This window comes from Festucalex cinctus, chromosome 2 (genome assembly GCF_051991245.1).
Source record: "Festucalex cinctus isolate MCC-2025b chromosome 2, RoL_Fcin_1.0, whole genome shotgun sequence".
Taxonomy (NCBI): Eukaryota; Metazoa; Chordata; class Actinopteri; order Syngnathiformes; family Syngnathidae; genus Festucalex; species Festucalex cinctus.
Genome location: NC_135412.1, coordinates 27,584,019 through 27,602,599, shown reverse-complemented (window position 1 = coordinate 27,602,599; position 18,581 = coordinate 27,584,019). Strand labels below are relative to the sequence as shown.

General features: G+C 43.2%; 2 protein-coding genes across 3 annotated transcripts in view; one reads left to right on the top strand and one right to left on the bottom strand.

Annotated features, from left to right (window-relative positions):
• The window catches only part of cacna1fb (calcium channel, voltage-dependent, L type, alpha 1F subunit), a 38,588-nt gene extending 35,797 nt beyond the window's left edge, over positions 1-2,791 (bottom strand). Inside the window, exon 1 of the mRNA XM_077514132.1 lies at positions 1,364-2,791. Within this exon, the coding sequence (XP_077370258.1) occupies positions 1,364-1,409 (46 nt within the window). The 5' untranslated portion in view covers positions 1,410-2,791. The remainder of the gene's footprint in view (positions 1-1,363) is intronic.
• Positions 2,792-5,103: 2,312 nt separating this feature from the next.
• magixa (MAGI family member, X-linked a) overlaps positions 5,104-18,581 on the top strand; it is a 26,049-nt gene continuing 12,571 nt past the window's right edge. Inside the window, exons 1-16 of one of the 2 annotated variants that reach the window (XM_077514134.1) lie at positions 5,104-5,402; positions 8,294-8,345; positions 8,438-8,675; positions 9,158-9,274; positions 9,350-9,469; positions 10,725-10,895; positions 10,979-11,156; positions 11,225-11,292; positions 12,502-12,669; positions 12,983-13,152; positions 15,154-15,232; positions 15,353-15,512; positions 15,696-16,221; positions 17,641-17,704; positions 17,771-17,974; positions 18,048-18,305. In XM_077514134.1, coding sequence (XP_077370260.1) covers positions 8,304-8,345; positions 8,438-8,675; positions 9,158-9,274; positions 9,350-9,469; positions 10,725-10,895; positions 10,979-11,156; positions 11,225-11,292; positions 12,502-12,669; positions 12,983-13,152; positions 15,154-15,232; positions 15,353-15,512; positions 15,696-16,221; positions 17,641-17,704; positions 17,771-17,974; positions 18,048-18,305 — 2,563 coding nt within the window. In that variant the 5' untranslated portion in view covers positions 5,104-5,402; positions 8,294-8,303. The remainder of the gene's footprint in view (positions 5,403-8,293; positions 8,346-8,437; positions 8,676-9,157; positions 9,275-9,349; positions 9,470-10,724; positions 10,896-10,978; positions 11,157-11,224; positions 11,293-12,501; positions 12,670-12,982; positions 13,153-15,153; positions 15,233-15,352; positions 15,513-15,695; positions 16,222-17,640; positions 17,705-17,770; positions 17,975-18,047; positions 18,306-18,581) is intronic. The other variant, XM_077514133.1, reaches the window with a different exon arrangement.

The window sequence follows — 18,581 nt, the reverse complement described above, 5'->3', positions numbered from 1 at the left end:
TGAGTCATAGCCACACCTTGGGCACTGCCACCAAGGAGCTTTTTTTAACCACATCAGTGATCTCAAACGCAGACATAAGAGAGCCTACCTCAGAACACCAAGACTGCTTTCAGTCTGTCGGTCAAATTGAGGAGGTCTTCGAAGTATCCTCCCCAGAGATGTGAAAACCAGGTCAAGAAAGGAAAGACCCTGCCAGAGTTTGGCTTTAGCCACAGGTGCTTCTGGTAACTACCCCGTTTACCTGCCGTTTCAGTACAAGCACCTGTAGCTAAATCCAAACTGTGGTTTTTACTTTCTGGACCTGGAATTCCCATCTCTGATCCTCCCCACGGACTCACATGGTTCGCGAGGAGGCCAACAGCGATGCATTCCCACTATTCACATTGTTGATGGTGCACTGCTTCCCCCATTTGAGATACCGAATGGTGGAGCAGAACTCAAAGCCATCCGGAAGTCACACACCATGGACTCACCAAACGGTCACAGAACAAAAAAGCCAAGAAGAATGCCTTGTTCAGATTGATAGCATCATTCACCACCAGTGTCCACCAACAGTTTGGAGGATTTCCAACCCGACAGGCACCGACTACCTTAGGGCCATATCTCCAGTCAACCATCTCAGCAATGGAGGCATGGCATAGTCTACTCAATTGCCCTCATGGGGCAAGTGGTTGAGGTTCAGCCAGAAGTGGGAGTTGAAACTCGTGACAGTGGACTCTGCTTGATGTCACCAGCAGACCCTCACAATCTGGCATCTTCCCCCACCATTCGAAGACAACGCACAATCAGGCTGTCACTAACACACAAAATGTCAAACTTTCTCCTAATCAGCATGTCAACAAACTCCTTAGTTTTTTTTCCTGTCATAGTCCCAGCATTCAAAGTCCCTACTTTTCAGGATTAGGCTCTATTCTTTCCGCTTGTCTTTCTGCCTATGAACACGCTTTTCCTCTCCATCATCTTCGACCCTCAGTTTCTGAATTTCCACCGGCACCCTGTAGGTTAACGACACAGATGGCAGACGTTGCTAACCCGGGCTGCGACTGATCCAGTATGAAATTCTTAGGATGACCACTCACATTTGTTTGGCAAAGTTTTAAGCTGGATGCCCTTCCTGACACCACCCTCTGCATTTATCCGGGCTTGGGACTGGCCTAGCACTGACTTGTGCCCCTAAAGAGCCGCATTTATAATGAAGTATTAGTCATCATGTTTACGGTCAAATCTGTATGTTAATGAAGATAGATAGATAGATAGATAGATAGATAGATAGATAGATAGATAGATAGATAGATAGATAGATAGATAGATAGATAGATAGATAGATAGATAGATAGATAGATAGATAGATAGATGAACTTACTTTTGTGGTTGTGCTGCATGTCGTCCCGGTGGTCCACTTCAGACATTCATGTTGGTCCCATCTTCACGGCTCCTCACAAAACAAACAAAACTTTGCATACTGGCCACTTGGTCCAGTTGCCCCAGCTGCTCGTCACTCAGTTTCATCTGATGTGTTCAGTTTTTTTTCTTTTCTGTGACGAGGCCGAGTGATGTGAAAATGAGAATGAGGGGCTGAGAGGAGAGAAATTCAGCTCGGCTTCACTAATCTGAATCTCTTCATCTCTCCTCCTCCTCCTCTCCTCTGCTCATCTCTCTGTCCCTCTCTCGCACTCTCTCTTCCTCTGCCCTCCTCCCCCCGCCCCAATTGGGGATTAAATAGGAAAAGGGCTCAGTGTGTTAAAGGGGAGGACAGCTGCAAATAAATTAAAGGCACAGATAAAATAGAAAAATGACAGAAATATATCAAAGATTATACCTGACATGTAAACCCAATCACCTCACGTGAACGTAATCACACCTGTCATGTAACATTTAGCATCAACAAAATGACACCTGACATGTAAACACAATCACACCTAACATGGAAATAATCACGCATGAAATGTGAACAGTCACACCTGGCATGATCATTGAGACAACTGACAGGTAAACACAATGACACCTGACATGTAAAGACAATCACACCTGACGTAAAGAGAATTGCAACTGGCATTAACATCATGACACCTGGATTGTAAAAAAACAATCATGACATGAACACGCCAACACCTGACGTGATCATAAACACACCTAACACTTAAACACAATCACACTTGACATATAAAGACATACTTACACTTGGCATTAACATAACCACCTGGGATATAATAACAATTACATCTGGCATTAACACAATGACACCTGTTATAATAAGAATCGCGCCTACCAATAACACAATCACACCCCACATAAAAACAACCACACCAGGATTGTAAACATTATCACACCTGACACATAACAACAATCATAGCTAACGTGAACACAATCACACCTGGCATTAACATAATGACACCTGACATGTAATAACAATCGCACCTAACATGACCAATGTCGCACTTGACTTGTTAACACAATCCCAGATGACAAAAATTCTGGGTATGAATACGATGATGGTATGTGTGATTATGTTCAACTATTGTGAAATGTGACTTCAGTGAGCTATTTTGAATGCAGCCTGATGACATCACAGTTGAGCCGACGGGACTTGAGCACACTTGAGGTGAAATTGAGGCTGAGCCAACGTTCACCTTCACACCTCCTACTGTCCTTTCCTCATTTCCTTTGTCCTTCACTACCTATTCCTTTCCATTTGTGTGTGTGTGTATTTGTATGATAGCGTTTGCCTGCTTTGTGTAACCAGATAATCCCAGATTTACCTCTTTTCCTGTTCGTCAAGCAACTTGTCTTCCTCATTTGTGATGTCGCTTGACCACAATAGCAGACTTGCACTTTTATGTGTGTTTGAGTTTCAATGTACAGTGTGTTATTTATACTTTATTTAAATAAAACAGTTTACTTATTATGACCCCCCCCCCCCCAAAAAAAAGGGATATGTTTATGGACTTTCCCAAATGAAATGAATTAATTTACTCCAGCCTGCAGATATTTGTACTTTTAATTATCAAAGTACTTGATGCTGCGATTGGCTGGCAACCAGTTCAGGGTGTACCCCGCCTACTGCCCGAAGCCGGCTGGGATAGGCTCCAGCACCTCCGCGACCCTTGTAAAGAGTAAGCGGTCAAGAAAATGGATGGATGGATGGATGGATGGATGGATGGATGGATGGATGGATGGGAGTACTTGATGCTCGGATTGGTCTCTGACACAATCAGTGGGCCTCTGCTGCCTCCTAGTGCACAAGAGAGCAACTACAACCTGCGTGCGTGTGAGCGTGCATGTGTGAAGTGAACAGATGGTGTTGAGTAGACCAAGATGCTGAACTAGCAGTTTCAACAGTAAGCACACCGTAACAGAAATATTACTTATATAATGCATAAATATAATGGCGTGGTCACTTGTCATTTAGGGAATGCTGTAGATAAATAAACAACATTTGGACTGTGCGCTAGTCAACATCAGGGAGTAAATAGAGAAATAGTGGCATATTAGTGGTGTGTGCGTGCGTGACAGCGTTTCAGTACTGTGTGTATGAGTGGTAAAAATCAATTGCATGTGAGCATTTCAGTGATGTGAGGAAAAAAAATGTTTTAGTCGTGTATGACAGTGTTTTCAGTAGTGTGTATGATAGTTTGGTTATGTGCATAACTTTTTAGTTACGTCACACAGCATCCTGTCTGTTGTGAATTGGAGTGCAACACAGCCAGACCCTACCCCTGTAAAAAAAATTATACGCTGGCGCGGGTTCAATGCATGTTTTCCAATAAATACATGAAGAACACACATTTTTCAGTTTTAGAAATGAGGTTTTGGAACAAGAAAAAGTATTTATCACGGAGAAGAAAAAGAAAAGCAAGCACTCGCTCACATTCTGCACTGGACTCGAGGTGCGTTCAATAACCACGTACGCAGTAGGAAATCTCAGAAACATATAGAAAACGCTCAGACGACTATTGCTATTATTATTATTAAGCTATTATTTTGGGGTTTTGTTCCAGTTGTTTGAAGTTTAAATACCTGTTTACTTTCACTTTTTTTTGTAATAAAAGTTATAAGATCCCGCGGCAGGGGATACCATTTTTTTTTTTTTTATAGGGGTAAGTAGAGGGGTAACTTTAGCACAATAGTGGAACGCTTCTCCCTATTTTGGTGTGAACGTAGCATTAGGGCTGGGAAGCTTTGACTGTCTCACGATTCGATTCGATTACGCTTTTTGGGTCTACGATTCGATTCAGAATCGATTTTCGATTCTCGATTCAAACGATTTTCAATTCAAAATTATTTGATTGACAAATGATTTCTGCTTCATTTTACAGATATGCACAACACTGTCATGATCTACTCCTGCTGCTTTGCAAGACAAAATGACAAATAGAGACATTAAAGTGTCTTTTGTTTTGTTTAAACATTAATTAATTTTGTATTGTAAGTGCCTTTTTCCACAAAAACAGCATGTGGGCTACAACTGCCTTTTCCCCTTCTTCTTTATTTCTAATTTAAATAAAATCGATTTTTGGATATTAATATCGATTTGATTTGATTAATAAATGAGAATCTCGATTCTTTTATGAATCGATTTTTTGGTACACCCCTACGTAGCATACAGTGCTTCTGAATTGTTCCATTGTGCTTGTATAGTGTTAGTGTAATCCGTTTCCACCTATATTATTTGGTTTATTGTTATATTACATATCACTGGAAAAAAGAAAAAAAAAAGGAAATTTTAAATGAAAATCAGTTTCTCATATATGCCTTGTTGCAGTCATGTTACACTACGTGTAATGTAACCTAATGCATGTTTGACCCCGCCACGAAAATAAATAGATTCTGGCTGCGTTGCGACCTTTATGTCAGGGAGTTCCGACAAGAAATTCTAGCCACTTTCACCCCTGGTAGTGAATGAGAATATTTCAGTAGTAGGTGTGAATGAATAAAAAACAAAAAAAACAGTAATGAATGTAAGTTTCATCAGTGGGCGTGTGCATGAGAGCATTTCAGTAGTTATTATGTGAGGTTATCTAATTCTATCTCTCACCTCTTGCCCCCTACCATCCTTTCACTCGCATCCGTAATTCCTACTTCCACTTCCGGCTGTGTTTACTGCTACCACGCCCCCTCTCAACATGTACGCTTGCTATGTTCGCGCACGCGCCAGAGAGAAAGAGCGAGAGAGAGGATGGTGTAGCGAAAACACTCACACGCGAGCGTTTGACCGTCTCGCTGCTTTGCATCCTCACCTGCAGTGACCGTCGGGCACGCGCCTTCCCAACAAGCCCCCTCCCCCCAATTCCCACCGCACGCACGCGCGTATGCACCTTGCAGCAGCCGTCAGCGAGGCGTCGAGCGGCTCCCAGCCGGGATAGCAACACCGCGACGTGGCCACACGCTGGACGAGCATGACGGTAAACGTGCACGTTTTTGGGGGGGGGTATGCGTGCGCGTGAGAACGATTTGACCCGTGAAAAGCGACCCGTTATTTGTATGGGGTCGTGCGCGTGAGCGCGCGCGCGAGTGGCAGGTCAAAACGACGCTGTCAGCACATTGTTTGGCGGGCACGCGCAAAGGGGGCGGGCTCACTATTGCAGGTTGTGTGCGTGCGCGTACGTCTGTCCTCGGCAGCCCCCTACTATTCGTGGTGTATGTGTGCGTGCGTGCTTCTTTTGTGAGCGTGTGATGACTTGTGACGCACCGTGCGGCTTTTACATTGTTATTGTTACTGTTGAATATTGGATGTGCGTTGATGCTAAGCCAATGACATACTTGACAGAATCAGCTTCTTCTAATTAGGAGTTCAGCCAGGTGCTAAGGTGACGTCATTGTGGGGGGGAAAATGACATCATAGAAATGAGTAAACCATTAACTCACAGTGAAAACAAACATGCTAACTACACACTACTGTGGTGGTTAGTAAGTTAGTTGGCTAAGACATTTGACTAAATATTAGGACATTGGAACAATATGGTCACTCAGTTGTGGCAGGACCACAGGATAGATAGATAGATAGATAGATGTGCAATGATTTATCGACATCTAATCGATTATAAAATTTAAAATATTTTGATAATTGGTAAATAATTTTGAATGTTTGTTTAATTTAAAATTGTCCATATATTGGAAATTTAGTCTCTCGGCAGTAAATATTCTCTGATTTCTGTATTTCTTCACAAAAGCAGACTGTTTATCTTAATAATCTTGAATCAAAATAAGACATTTTCAAATATCTGCTTATATTTTGGAAAACAATGATCAACATTTTTCTGACGTTATGGTCCAAACCACTATATTAACAATCCATATGAATGGGTCAACATTGTGATTTGTAACTGTCCTTGAGGGCAACAGCAATTAGACTGATAAATGAGCATATAGCACATTTGGTTTGTTTAGTGTACAAACACATTTTTTTCATCACACTTTCAACACTGAAATGCGACCTTTGACCGACCCTATCGAAGAGGGAGGGGCAAGTGACAGCCACAGTTGTAGAGAAACACACACGCAGACATAAACACACGCATACACACACATGGATACACAAAGTGACGAGTCTAACGACACGAAGAACTGAGCACAACGCAACGCTGTACAGGTAATATACACGGGAAGCGATACTTCATCTGTCAAGATGTGTTTTGGTCTGTGGATGGACGCTTAGTTAGCATGTTAGCAGATTAGCAGGTGTGTGTCTGTTAGCATGCATGAAAGGCGAGATTGAGTGTCCACACCATAGACAAACTAACCTAAACTAATGGAAGTAAATGGACTGAATTTATTTAAGCACTAACCTATAACTCAGATAAAGTTAATGCATGTCGTTTATTATGGTAATTGGGAAACAAATATTACCCAGAAACATGTCACTTTTAATCTGATGATTATAAATGTCAACTCCTTGTTTGTTTAGGATTTTGGTAAGCACCAAACCATAAGATAAAGCTCTAGTCCACGCAGAATTTCTAGTCCCAAATGAAGGTTCACGTCTTGAGAGAAGGTTCTTCTCACAGGAGAAGGTCCTTGTCCTAAATTAAGGTTTAGTCTCGAAATAAATTACTAGTCCGCTAAGAATGCATCAGGGTGCAGACAAGGTTATATTCCTGAACGAAGGTTCTGATCCCGAGAAGAAAGAGGTTTTAGTTTTAAACACCCCAGAGGTTTTAATCCTAAAAGAAGATTCCACCCAGAGGAAAGTTTTTAGTCCAGAGAAAAGATTCTAGCCCCTGTAGAAGGTACCAGTCCCTTGAGATGATTGTAGTCCATAGAAAAGGTTAAAACCTTTTTTTTTTTTTTTAAAGAAAAGGTTAAAACCTTCTTGAAAACCTCGTCTTGAGAGATGAATCCAGTCTCCAGAAGAGATTGTAGTTTTTAATTCCCAGAGAATATTCTACACTCAAAAAAAAAAAAAAAAAAAGAGTCAAGTAATAAGATACTTGTCATCACAGAATGTTTTGGTCCCAAGGGAAGATTCTACTCCCAAGTTTTCAGTCTTGAGAGAATTCAACCCTTGAAAATATTTTGGTCCCAGGAAAAGGTCTCCAGAAAAGATTTTAGTCCCCAGAAGAGGTTCTAATTTCGAGAAAAGGTTCTACTCCCAAAAGGTTTTAGTCCAGCAAGAAGTTGCTACTCTGAAGAGGTTTTTGTCATGAAGATTTTAGTCCCAAGGGAAAGTATTAGAGCTCTGAGAAGGTTTTAGTCCTAAAGAAAAGGTTCTAGTCTTAAGAAAAGTTTTGAATCATGTTGACATTTACAAGATTCTAGGAGTTTAAAGTTTTAATGGCAACACCTGACTTATTTAGAAAAGATAGGCAGATATTAGAGTCTGCTTGGAGGTTTAGAGACAATGGCACTGAAGTGAGGGAGGGAAATGAAGACATTCAGGCTCTGTTTAGGAATGACCAGATTGGTTCGGATTAGAAATGAGCTAATCGGAGGGACAGCCAAGATTAAATGTTTGGAAGAAAATGTCAGAAAGCAGATTTAGATGTTTTGGACACATCCAGAAGCGAGATCGTGAGTATATTGGTAGAACGGTGATGAGAATGGAGCTGACGGGCAAGCGAGCGAGAAGATGACCGAAGAGAAGGTTGATAGATGTACTAGTAAGGGAAGAAATGAGAGCAGATGTTATTAGAGAGGAGGATGCACACGATTGAATGACAAGCTGTTGCAACACCTAGCGGGACAAACCTAAAGGAAACAACAAGCTGAAAGCAAAAGAAAGTAAAGCTAGCAGGAATGCCTTCAACGGCAATACAATATATGATAGGTGAATGATTTTTCCTGACTCTGTTTTCAGCTCGGACGCCATGTCTAAAAACACGGTGAAGAAGCTGCACTGGCGCTCCAAGGTATACGCCACAACAAGCTAATGTGCTAACATTAACAGTCGTCTTTATTATGGCCATCAGCCATCTAAACGCTGTCCATCTTTTCTGCGCAGGTACAGGAGGGCTTTGTGCCGCTGGGAGGAAGCTCCGGCGAGCTGGGGCTGGCCATCGGGGGCGGCGCCGACTATGGCGAGTTTCCTTTTGTGACGGTGGCCCCCGGGGGCGGGGCCACCGTGGGCGACATCATTTTAGAGATTGGTGGCACGCCTGTGCTGGGCATGACGCTGGGCGACGTCCGGGGAGTCCTCAACTCATGTCCTCACCCGATCAGGATCAAGACTGTTTCACCAGGTGACCTGGGCTAATTGGGTTGCGTGTCAACTATACGTATTTGCCATTATAGAGGCAAGCATTGAAGAACATCAGGAACATTTGCTTACTTATTTGGAGAAGCTGCCCTGCGATTGGCTGGCAACCAGTCTAGGGTGTCCCCCGCCTACTGCCCAGAGCCAGCTTAGATAGGCGCCAGCACCCCCCGCGACCCTTGTGAGGAATAAGCGGTCAAGAAAATGGATGGATGGATTTGGAGACGGTATGATTGAGACTGTCCCTAATGGCAGCACCTGTCTCAGCAAGATGGATGAATGGACTGAGAGACCACCTCCAAGATCCGATGGCAGCAAAGCCCTCCTTTGACAAAAGCAAGCCAGATAGCTAGAGAAGTAGCTGGATAGATTTAAAAAGATTTAAGGATACAGTATAAGATGGAAATGGATATGCATGGCTAAGCCTTATGATTCTATGATTTTACTATGTGTGTCTCTGTGCTACAGGTGCATCTCTATGTAAAGACCTCCGCTTGTACCTCAGTAAATGTTTTACGCCAACCTCTATGGACAGTCAGCTGCAGCAGCTCATTCGAGAGAACCTTTATCTACGTGCTGTGCCTTGTACGTTCACTACACGCAAACGCACAGATCTAATGATGAGTCACATTGTGATGACATCATATTTATGCTCGGCAGGTACAACCCGGCAGCCTCGCGATGGGGAGATCAGCGGCGTAGACTACAACTTTGTGTCCATCGAGGAATTCTTTTCTCTGGAGGAGTCTGGAGCGCTGCTGGAAAGTGGAAAGTTCAAAGGTAACATGGCCAACCTTCTGTGTGTCTGTCTGTTATATATAATGGAGACACTTGTATATGGATTCTGTGGTTTCCGATCCCGTCTATAGGGGCTATGAAGGAAACGTGAAACTTGTTTGGTCAACTGCTAGAAGCTAGTTTGCGTGTTGTTGTGTTGGCGTGGTTAGCCAACAGTAACCGTTACAAATTGTTATTTAAAAAAAAAAAAAAGAGTTGTTGCTAGCTTGCCGGTCGGTAGCTTAGGGCAGAAGACTATTACTACTATTGGGTTTATGCTAAAGTAAACTGAAGCTTTTTGCTTTTTGACCGCAATAGTGATGCTAATTTGCTTTAGCCCATGTATGGCGTTTACTATTGTATTTTAGCATTAAGCTAGTGGATTTATATATTTTAATGGCGTGGTAGTGTTGATTTATTTTTAGAAAAACATTACTAATAAAAGCAGATTAACTCATTCACTCCCAGCCATTTTCACTGAAGCAACCCCTTTGCTCCCGGCTGTTTTACTGGATTTTGACAAAATATTGTGTTCTAGTGCTATTAAAAACATGGAACCTACCAAAAGAAAGATTAGAGTCTCTACTTTCATAAGGAAAGAAGTATATTGGTATCTGTTTCAGTGTTGCAGCAACTATTATTAGACTATAGCTAAGTTTAATCATTATTCACAAACCTGTTAACACAGTGGGGAAAAGAGCTTGTTGCAACATGGCCCTGGTTGATCTCTTATACTCTGCTGCCACCTGCTGGCCATTTTTTGTATTAACTACCATTGCTTTAAGCGACCTCTTCGGGTCAGAGGCTGCATCAAAGCGTATGCTCTAGCATAAAAAACATTTAAAAAAAATGTATAAATACATTTTTGAGACTATGGCAATATTTAAATAGAACGTGTTTATATGTTTTGGGTGCAAATGAGTTCACAAAATAAAAACATTGCTATGAGATTACCATGACAACTAAACTCAGCCAAGCATAGCACTGAACTTCATTTTGATTTTTAAGAGACATGGCTTAAAATCCCTTCCTAACTGCACATCTCCAAAACCGTTAAAGTTCCCTGTGGTTATGTAGAAACAAAACTCCAGTTTAACCCTCGCCTTCACATTATATATAAATACTGCCACAATGTGGAATATACATGAGGAATTCTTTGACTTTAAATGTTATAAAACTAAAAACGTTTTTTCTTTCTTACCTTGCCTGATCTTGACATTTCTGATCCAAATTGGACTTTTTTGCTGCCCAATCACAGGCAACTATTACGGAACGCCCCGCCCAGTCCATATAAGTCCAGACAGTCCACCTATTACATACCAGGAACATCGAAACCTGCTCAGAAACTTTAGGACAAGGAGCAAATCTCTCAGCAACCTGGAAAAAACTGTAGAAGAAGACAACAGCGAAGAGGACAGTGGCCTGTCTGGTACGTGCCACGATTGACTTGAAGCATCGACGAGTAAGGAGAGATGCAATTAAGAAACAAGAGTTCCACCTTCTGTCTTTCAGGCGGGTCAGCCGGAGCCCCGCCCACAACACTGTCTGCCAGCCAATCCTGGGGCGAATCTCTGGCACGGAGCAGCGAGGGAACGACGAATGGAGGAAGAGGAGCAGGAAGAGGAAGAGCTGCCGTGGCCGACACGTGGAAGATGACGTTCGGCAATGGCGGCGATACCTTCTATGGCGAGTGAGTGACATCACAATCCCAGCATGCACTGAGAAGATAAAAGTATTAATGATGACCATGTCTGTCAGTCACATGTCAAAGAACAGACAGGATCTTCGCGCTCAAAACAAAGACGTCAATTCCTGTTCAGCGGAACGTGAGTCTGCGTTGTTTTGTTTTTTTTCTTTCCAACTTTCCCATGCTACAGTTGGATTTGAAGCAAAATAGTGATAGGACTAACGTGTTTAGCTTTAAATTAAAGCTCATTTGTTGTTTACGCTATTATGTGTCATGCGGCCAATTTGTTTGCACTGTCAATAAAGTTATCAGTTATTCTGTTTAATTACATCACAGTAGGTTTAGGGATAGAAATAACAGTACTCAGGACTGTTTTGAATCATTGGTCACAGTAGAGAAGCATAATCCTTAACTAGACAAAGTGAAATTTCTGCAGAAATTCCGTGAGAATGCTGAAAGCTGAATGCTAATAAATTGTTTCCCAAGCGAGATTTGAACGAGCTCACTTACATGTCTCCGTAACGTAACGGAACGGAACGGAACGGAACGGAACGGAACAAATATTTAACATGGCTTGATGAAAATCATGGCTAATGGCCTATTTATATGTAAAAGTGTTATCTGAAAGTACCATCCATTCATTTAGATGGAAAATGGAACTAATGATATCCAATGGAAAAAATGCAAAAAATAAAATGAAATTCACGCAATAGCGCCACCTAGGCATGCAGTACCCGCCATTCATTTAGATGGAAAAGGGGAACTAAGATAGTTGGTATACTTAGCATAATTGCCATGGATACATTTGCAATGTATAGTCGGAGGTGGGATTCGAACCCACAACCTCCTGGTTACTGGACAATGTACCAAGTGCGCCACTGAGCAGTATCAGAGAGCTGGTAATGATAAGTTGTATCATGTATGGAAGTGGGCGTGAAAAGTGGGACTTAGAAAAAGTTCAATGTCAGTCCCATTGAAAATGAATGGGAAAAGTTGATATTTAACATTAAATTGTGCGAATACTATAAGCACTGTGAAATCAGGCGATATATTCCCAAGATGGCGTGAATTTTTGAAGCAAGTTGAAATTTGAACGTTGTAAATTGGAAATATTATGTGGGAGTTTTTACATGGCAAAAAAGTGGAGAATAAAAAGCCGAATAACATGTGGGAATGCTGAAAGCACAATTAAAACTAATGTATGATTAAATATCAGTGCTGGGATTTCCTTTCACTTTCAACATGTGAACATTCTGTAACTGTCGGGCATCACTCAAAGTTATAGAGGGTGTCGGTTCTTCCGCGATAGAAAACAAGTAAATGTTTTCCGCGTCGCGCTTGCTCTCAGTTCCAGAGTTCACGGATCAGCCGAGTCAGCTGCAAGGTTTTTCGGTGCACACACGTCTCTCCAAAGGCCCGCGAGGCTTCGGCTTCAACATTGTGGGAGGAAGTCGAGCGCGGGAGTTCCTGCAGGTGTACAGCGTCACGCCTGGAGGCCCCCCCACCCTCCATCAAGGTACTTCTGTCACTCAGGCCACACCCACTGAATGAGGGAAGCATCACAGGAGCTGCCAGTCATCCTGACTGATCATGTGACTAAGAGCTTTTACTTGTTCTGAAGCGAGAGATTTAAACATGGAGGATTATGTTTAATTCTCATGACCCGCTAATCCAGACACAAACACGTAAAATACACATTTATACACTCACTTAAACTATTAAAGTTTTGGATATTCGGGTGAAATTTCTGGATAAACCTATAATGCACTTCACAGGTCAACTTACTTTGACCTTTTCAAAACTTTTTGATGCATGTGTACGTTCCACAGCCGACATCCTGGTGTACATCAACGACACGTGTGTGCTAGGCCGTTCACACAAAGAGGTGGTGGAGATGCTCAAGTCGGTTCCCATGGGTCAGAGCGTGGACGTGGTTCTGAGGCGAGGCTACCCGATGCTCTACAACCCCGACGGTTGTCCCAAACATACACTGGACACGGTAAGCGCTGCATGTTACATCTTTGTCACATGACTTGACTTGACTTGACTTGTTACCAGAGGTGGGCGTCAGTCCGAAGTAAATCTCAAGTCTTAACACTTCACGTTTCAAATAAGTTCCAAGTAAACATGGCAAAACTCAATCAAGTTTTGTCCCAAGTAACTACATTTTAAACGAGTCATAAGTCAAGTCAAGTTACAACCTTGCTCTGTCACAACATATCATCACTGCTATGTGAAAAACACTTGTGCCCAATTTTGTCATTTAAAAAAAAAAAAATGTTTTATGTTTTTGGGATAAAACTGACTGCAGACACATAGCAGCGACGATATACAGACGTTAGCATCAGTTATGTTATATAGTTAGCACACTTGCTACCTCCTTATTATACACAACTTTTATCTAACTTGTTTTTTGTTATCACATTTGTGACTCAGTTTTTTAGATTCAGATTACTTTATTGGGCAATTCTCCCTGGAAGCCTGATGGGTCGCCTTTCAGCGGCCCAAGTTTTTGCTACTTTTTACATCAATGTCACCATTTGTTACGCAGTTAACAGACTTGTTACCACATGTTGATGTTACCTTAGTGCAGAAATGAAACCAAAGGCCAATACGAAAAGCTGATTCAATAACAGAGAATATACGTATTCTCAAAGGCAGAAGAACAAATTCCTGAGTGTCTTCTAGGACAGACAGAACAACAGTGAGCAAAACACAAGACAGCAAATTGGAACAACCAAACCTCTCTCTGGTTGGTCTATCCTGGTTGAGCTAATCATGTCATAGAACTGACCATATTTAGCCAATCCTTACTTTCTTAATGGTGTCATATAGGGGTGTGAATTGCCTAGTACCTGACGATTCGATTCGTATCACGATTCACAGGTCACGATTCGATTCGATACCGATTAATCCCGATACGAATTTATAAGTCGATTCTTGCGATTTTTTTCATTCAAATTTAGAAAATACTAATCAGTAAGCTTGTAGAGTGTAAGATTTATATGAAAATGTATTATTTATTTAGCTGAAATTTCAGTCTTATAGAGGTTGTAATCTGTTTCATGTTTAAACAGCATTAAAATAAAATATTAAGGCTTAATGTTCCGTTCATATAACATTCTTCCATGCCCAAGGTGTGAATCCTAAAAAAAAAAAAAAAAAAATCGATTCCGCTGATTATTGAATCGATTCGAGAATCGCGCGATGTAGTATCGCGATATATCGCCGAATCGATTTTTTTTAACACCCCTAGTGTCATATATGAGGTCTGAGTAATTGCAAGGTCACTTGTTTTTACTGATAATCTGTTTAGACTTAAAAAAAAATAAAAATAAATAAAAATTCTATGTAAGTGATTATCTTTGATGTTTGCGTTTTCCTTTAATGGTGTCACACTTCCTTTAGTGTAAACAGGAAAGACACTTTACACTTCAATACATTTTACAAAGTTATCACCTCCCATTATGTTACCTCTAAATCACCACTTATAGACCCTTCTCGCTGAGATCACTGCTTAGCTACTGCTCAGCCTCCTCGAGGACAACCCTCCATAAGGAATATATGGTGAGAGCTTTATTTTTGGCGAGCGGTTTCGTTTAAAGGTGGGAAATATGTCAAGTGTCACAAAAAAAAAAACGTCCCGAGTAGGACACTACATTACTGCGACTCATTGGAACTAGCCGTTTGGAGCTGCTAGCTACAAAAACTGGAGTTAGTTGGAGGGCAAGATTCCAACAAAGTAGAAGTGGAAGCCAAGTTATTTTGCTTTTGATTCAAACAGTACGTCGGTCACGAGTTTAATGATGTAAATTGTCATTCATAAAATCGTTTGTGTCCGGATAAACTCGTCTTCATCGAAGCCTTCAAAGCTAGGTTGTTAGCTTGTCCACCAGCAAGGGATGAAACCCAAACGTGACATCACACGAGAAGGGTCTACTTACCTTGTTATCGTCACTTGTTATGACATGAATCTGTGTAACTGAACTCCCCACACCAGCCGCAGACTCCCCCAGCAAACCACCAGCGCGGCCCGCTCACCTACAGCCATGTGCAGGATGCCGCCAGTGGCGGTTCAGGTCAGCAGAGCTCCCACACGTCTTCTTCAACTTGAATATTTTTGGGGGGAGAAGTTCAGTGTTATTCTTTGTCAAGTTTGTTTGTCTTCTTTTCTGTCTTCCTCTTCAATATTATCCCAGGACTTTGCCAAGCTTCGCCCTCCTACTCAGCCAAGCCATTGACCAATGGGCTGACGGGTCCGCCAACTCCCAGTTCATCGGAACCCACCATGGCTCATCCCCTACCTCCCGCTGACAGAATGTCAGCCAATCACAGCGACTCTGATGGGGGCACTCAAAGGTGAGCTAATGTGTTAGCATTGCTAGCTGTTTTTGTTTCATTTTACATGGCAAAAATCATCATCAAACAAAAACGTCATAAAAGGTATGAATACTGAAAATAATGGACGACCCGAGTTCGTAGCTTAGACACCTGGTGATAACTATTCCAGAGTTTATAAACCCACGCCTCCATTCTGCTCAGGTCTTCCGTGATTGGCTACAACAGCAACACCCTCCCCACACGCTCCTCCTCCTCCTCCCTCCTCCACCATCAGAGCTCCAAATCATCAGAAAGCGACCTGTCCACATCCACCTTGCCCATCATGTCCTCGTCCAAACTGCGTGAGTCTTCGCCCCCCGGCGGCCCAGTGCAGCGTCCCCCGATGCCGCAGACATGCCTACCGCTCACACCTCCCCGGGAGATCCCACCCTGTGGGTTCAACGGGTGTCCGGCCAATCACCAAGTGCCCCCTCAGCACCCCCTGGGAAAAACGGGCATGGTGCTCCCTTTAGGTACAGGGTCCTTCCCCGCCGGCGAGCTGGTGCCGGTGGCCCTGGAGCGCTGCGAGGGCGGCGGTCTGGGTTTCAGCATTACGGCGGGAGGGCCGGGAGGTCAGCTGGCTGTGGTGAGGAGGGTGTGGGCCCGCAGGCAGTGCCCCTCCCTGCAGTCGGGGGACGCCGTGGTCAAGATCAACGGTGCCGACGTGCAGAACCTCAACTTCTCTCAGGTCAGAACATTTAAAAGTTTTTATGGTACGAAAAAAATTCCATCCATCCATCGTGTTGATAAATGACAACATTTGCAACGTATAAATGGCGAGTACAAACTCAAAAGCTGACAAGTGCCATCTTGACAAAAATTAAGCCACGCCTACTAACAGACTGCCTATCAACGTATTGTTCCATGTTTCCTAACTCTGTAAAAACAAATAACTACAATTTGAAGATAAAAATAGGATCGTAGTAATAAAGAAGACTCTCCATTCGATTTGTTCGTGTTAGTGGTAGGGATGGGCGAGTACTGATACCCGGCCTTGTTTCAAGTAGAGATCCGGATGTTGACGTCACGGCCACGCATTCCAAAATGGGCATTAGCGCCGCCATTATGGCAGTATAGAAAATGAGTCCGCCACTTTGAGTAAACGGCAAACGCCACACTTTAACGATGATTGACAGCTGGGGTGAACCGGCTGCCACAACGACAAGACTGCCAAAAGAGGAATCAATGTGGAGCCAATGGATCACAGCAGCCATAAAAAAAGGGTAAACAACAAGATGGAGGAATTGGGATCCTCCTCATTGCTTGTGTAACGATCACTTCATATCAGGTGAGTCAATAACTAAATCAGTTAGTCATGTAGATGTTGCTCGATTGTATAGTTATTAAATGAAGTCAAAAGACGTGATCGGCCCCTTTGTACATGCTGGCTGAATCAGCAGATGCTAAACTGTGTGAAGCTAACCTCCTAGCACACACAAAATGTGAGGAAATTGTTTGTTTGTGCTGCTAGGGTTTAATAGATATTACACAGTTGAATTTAATAACTGACCAACACATAAACAAGACTTTTTACGGCGCAAATGACGGCGGCGCTGGCCGAATTAGGAGATGCTAAGTTGCTAACGTACCTAATTAACACTGAAAGACTTGCGTGACACTGCTAACTTCAATGGTATTGTGACCACATATAAAGGAGAAATAAATCCGGATTGTATAAACTTGTAAAGCCTTTGTATGATCAGATTTGTAAGCATTCACCGGTGTAAGGGTGAATTTCATACCAGCGTCGTCGAGTTGAGAAAAAAAAAGCACTTCTGACACCTCTTCGGCAACAGTTATATCATCCAACCTGTGATCACGCATATATATCATGTCCTTTTCATTAGCGTGTGAATGCTCTTGGGCGGAAAGTTGACGGATAAACGCGAATACACCTGTTGCAAGTAATAGCCTTCGATACTGCCACGGGGGGTCGTGTTTGGGGGAAAGTCACATGACATCCGGATCTCTATTGGTACTCGTGACGGTGTTGCTGTCCATCGTATCAGTGACTACTCAATTCAATTCATATTCATCAATAAAATGGAATAATCACCCAGGGTGGTCCAACGAGGGTATCAGTAAAGGCACGTGTTCCCTTCCTCAGGTCCAGAAGATTCTGCAGGATCACTCAAAACAGGGAAATGTGGTTCTGCTGGTGCACAGGCGAGGTACCCCGCTCATCACAATAACTTCCGACTGACATGCCATTGAACTTTTTCATGTCCCGCCCTCAGCTCCCGCCTCCACACCTGTGGTCACGCCTAATTTGTACAAGCCCCTCCCCTCTCCGCACGGTCTCAAAAGCCCCCCGTCACACCCCTCGACTTCCACCGACTTGCCTTCCCCGTCCTCGCGTGCCTTGGCGGGGGGCGTGCCGCCACTCAGCCAGGCTGGCGTGGCAATGGAGGCCCCCCCGGAGGGGCGCCTCCCCGCAGCAGGTGACCACCCAGTTAGGACTCGGCCATTGATGGAGTTGATCGTTTGTTCTTAGTGCGCTCGTTTGTGCTCCAGGGACCCCGCCTAGCCAGACGCCCAACGGGCCCCCCACCTCAGGCCTCATCCAGAGCACCAGCTTCCTGGACTCCGTTCCTGTCACCTTGACATTAGAGCCACGTGACCTACAGGGGGTGGAGGAGAGCGCGGGAGGGCCAATCAGAGGGGCCGTTGCCAAGGACACCAGGGAGGGGAAGAAGGTGGAGGTGGAGCTGATGAGGCGACCTGGCGAAGGCTTCGGATTCGTCATCGCATCCCAAGAAGTCAACCGCGGGGGTGAGTCGCTTTGTTTACGGTTGATTGATTTTGTCATTTTGAAACTGGTGAACATTTGAGAAATACTTTTTATTGGCGTGGAGGAAGGAACTACAGTGGTACCAATTTTTGAGTTTGCATTTCTGTAAAGTGCTAGTGTGATGTTACGTAATTTTGTACTAGCTAGTATGTTATTGATGATCCGCGTGTGAAGGTGCAGTAGTTTATTTGTATTGACTCATTTAAAAGTTGTGTATGTAACATGGGTTCATGTTTTGTGTATATGCTAGAAACATG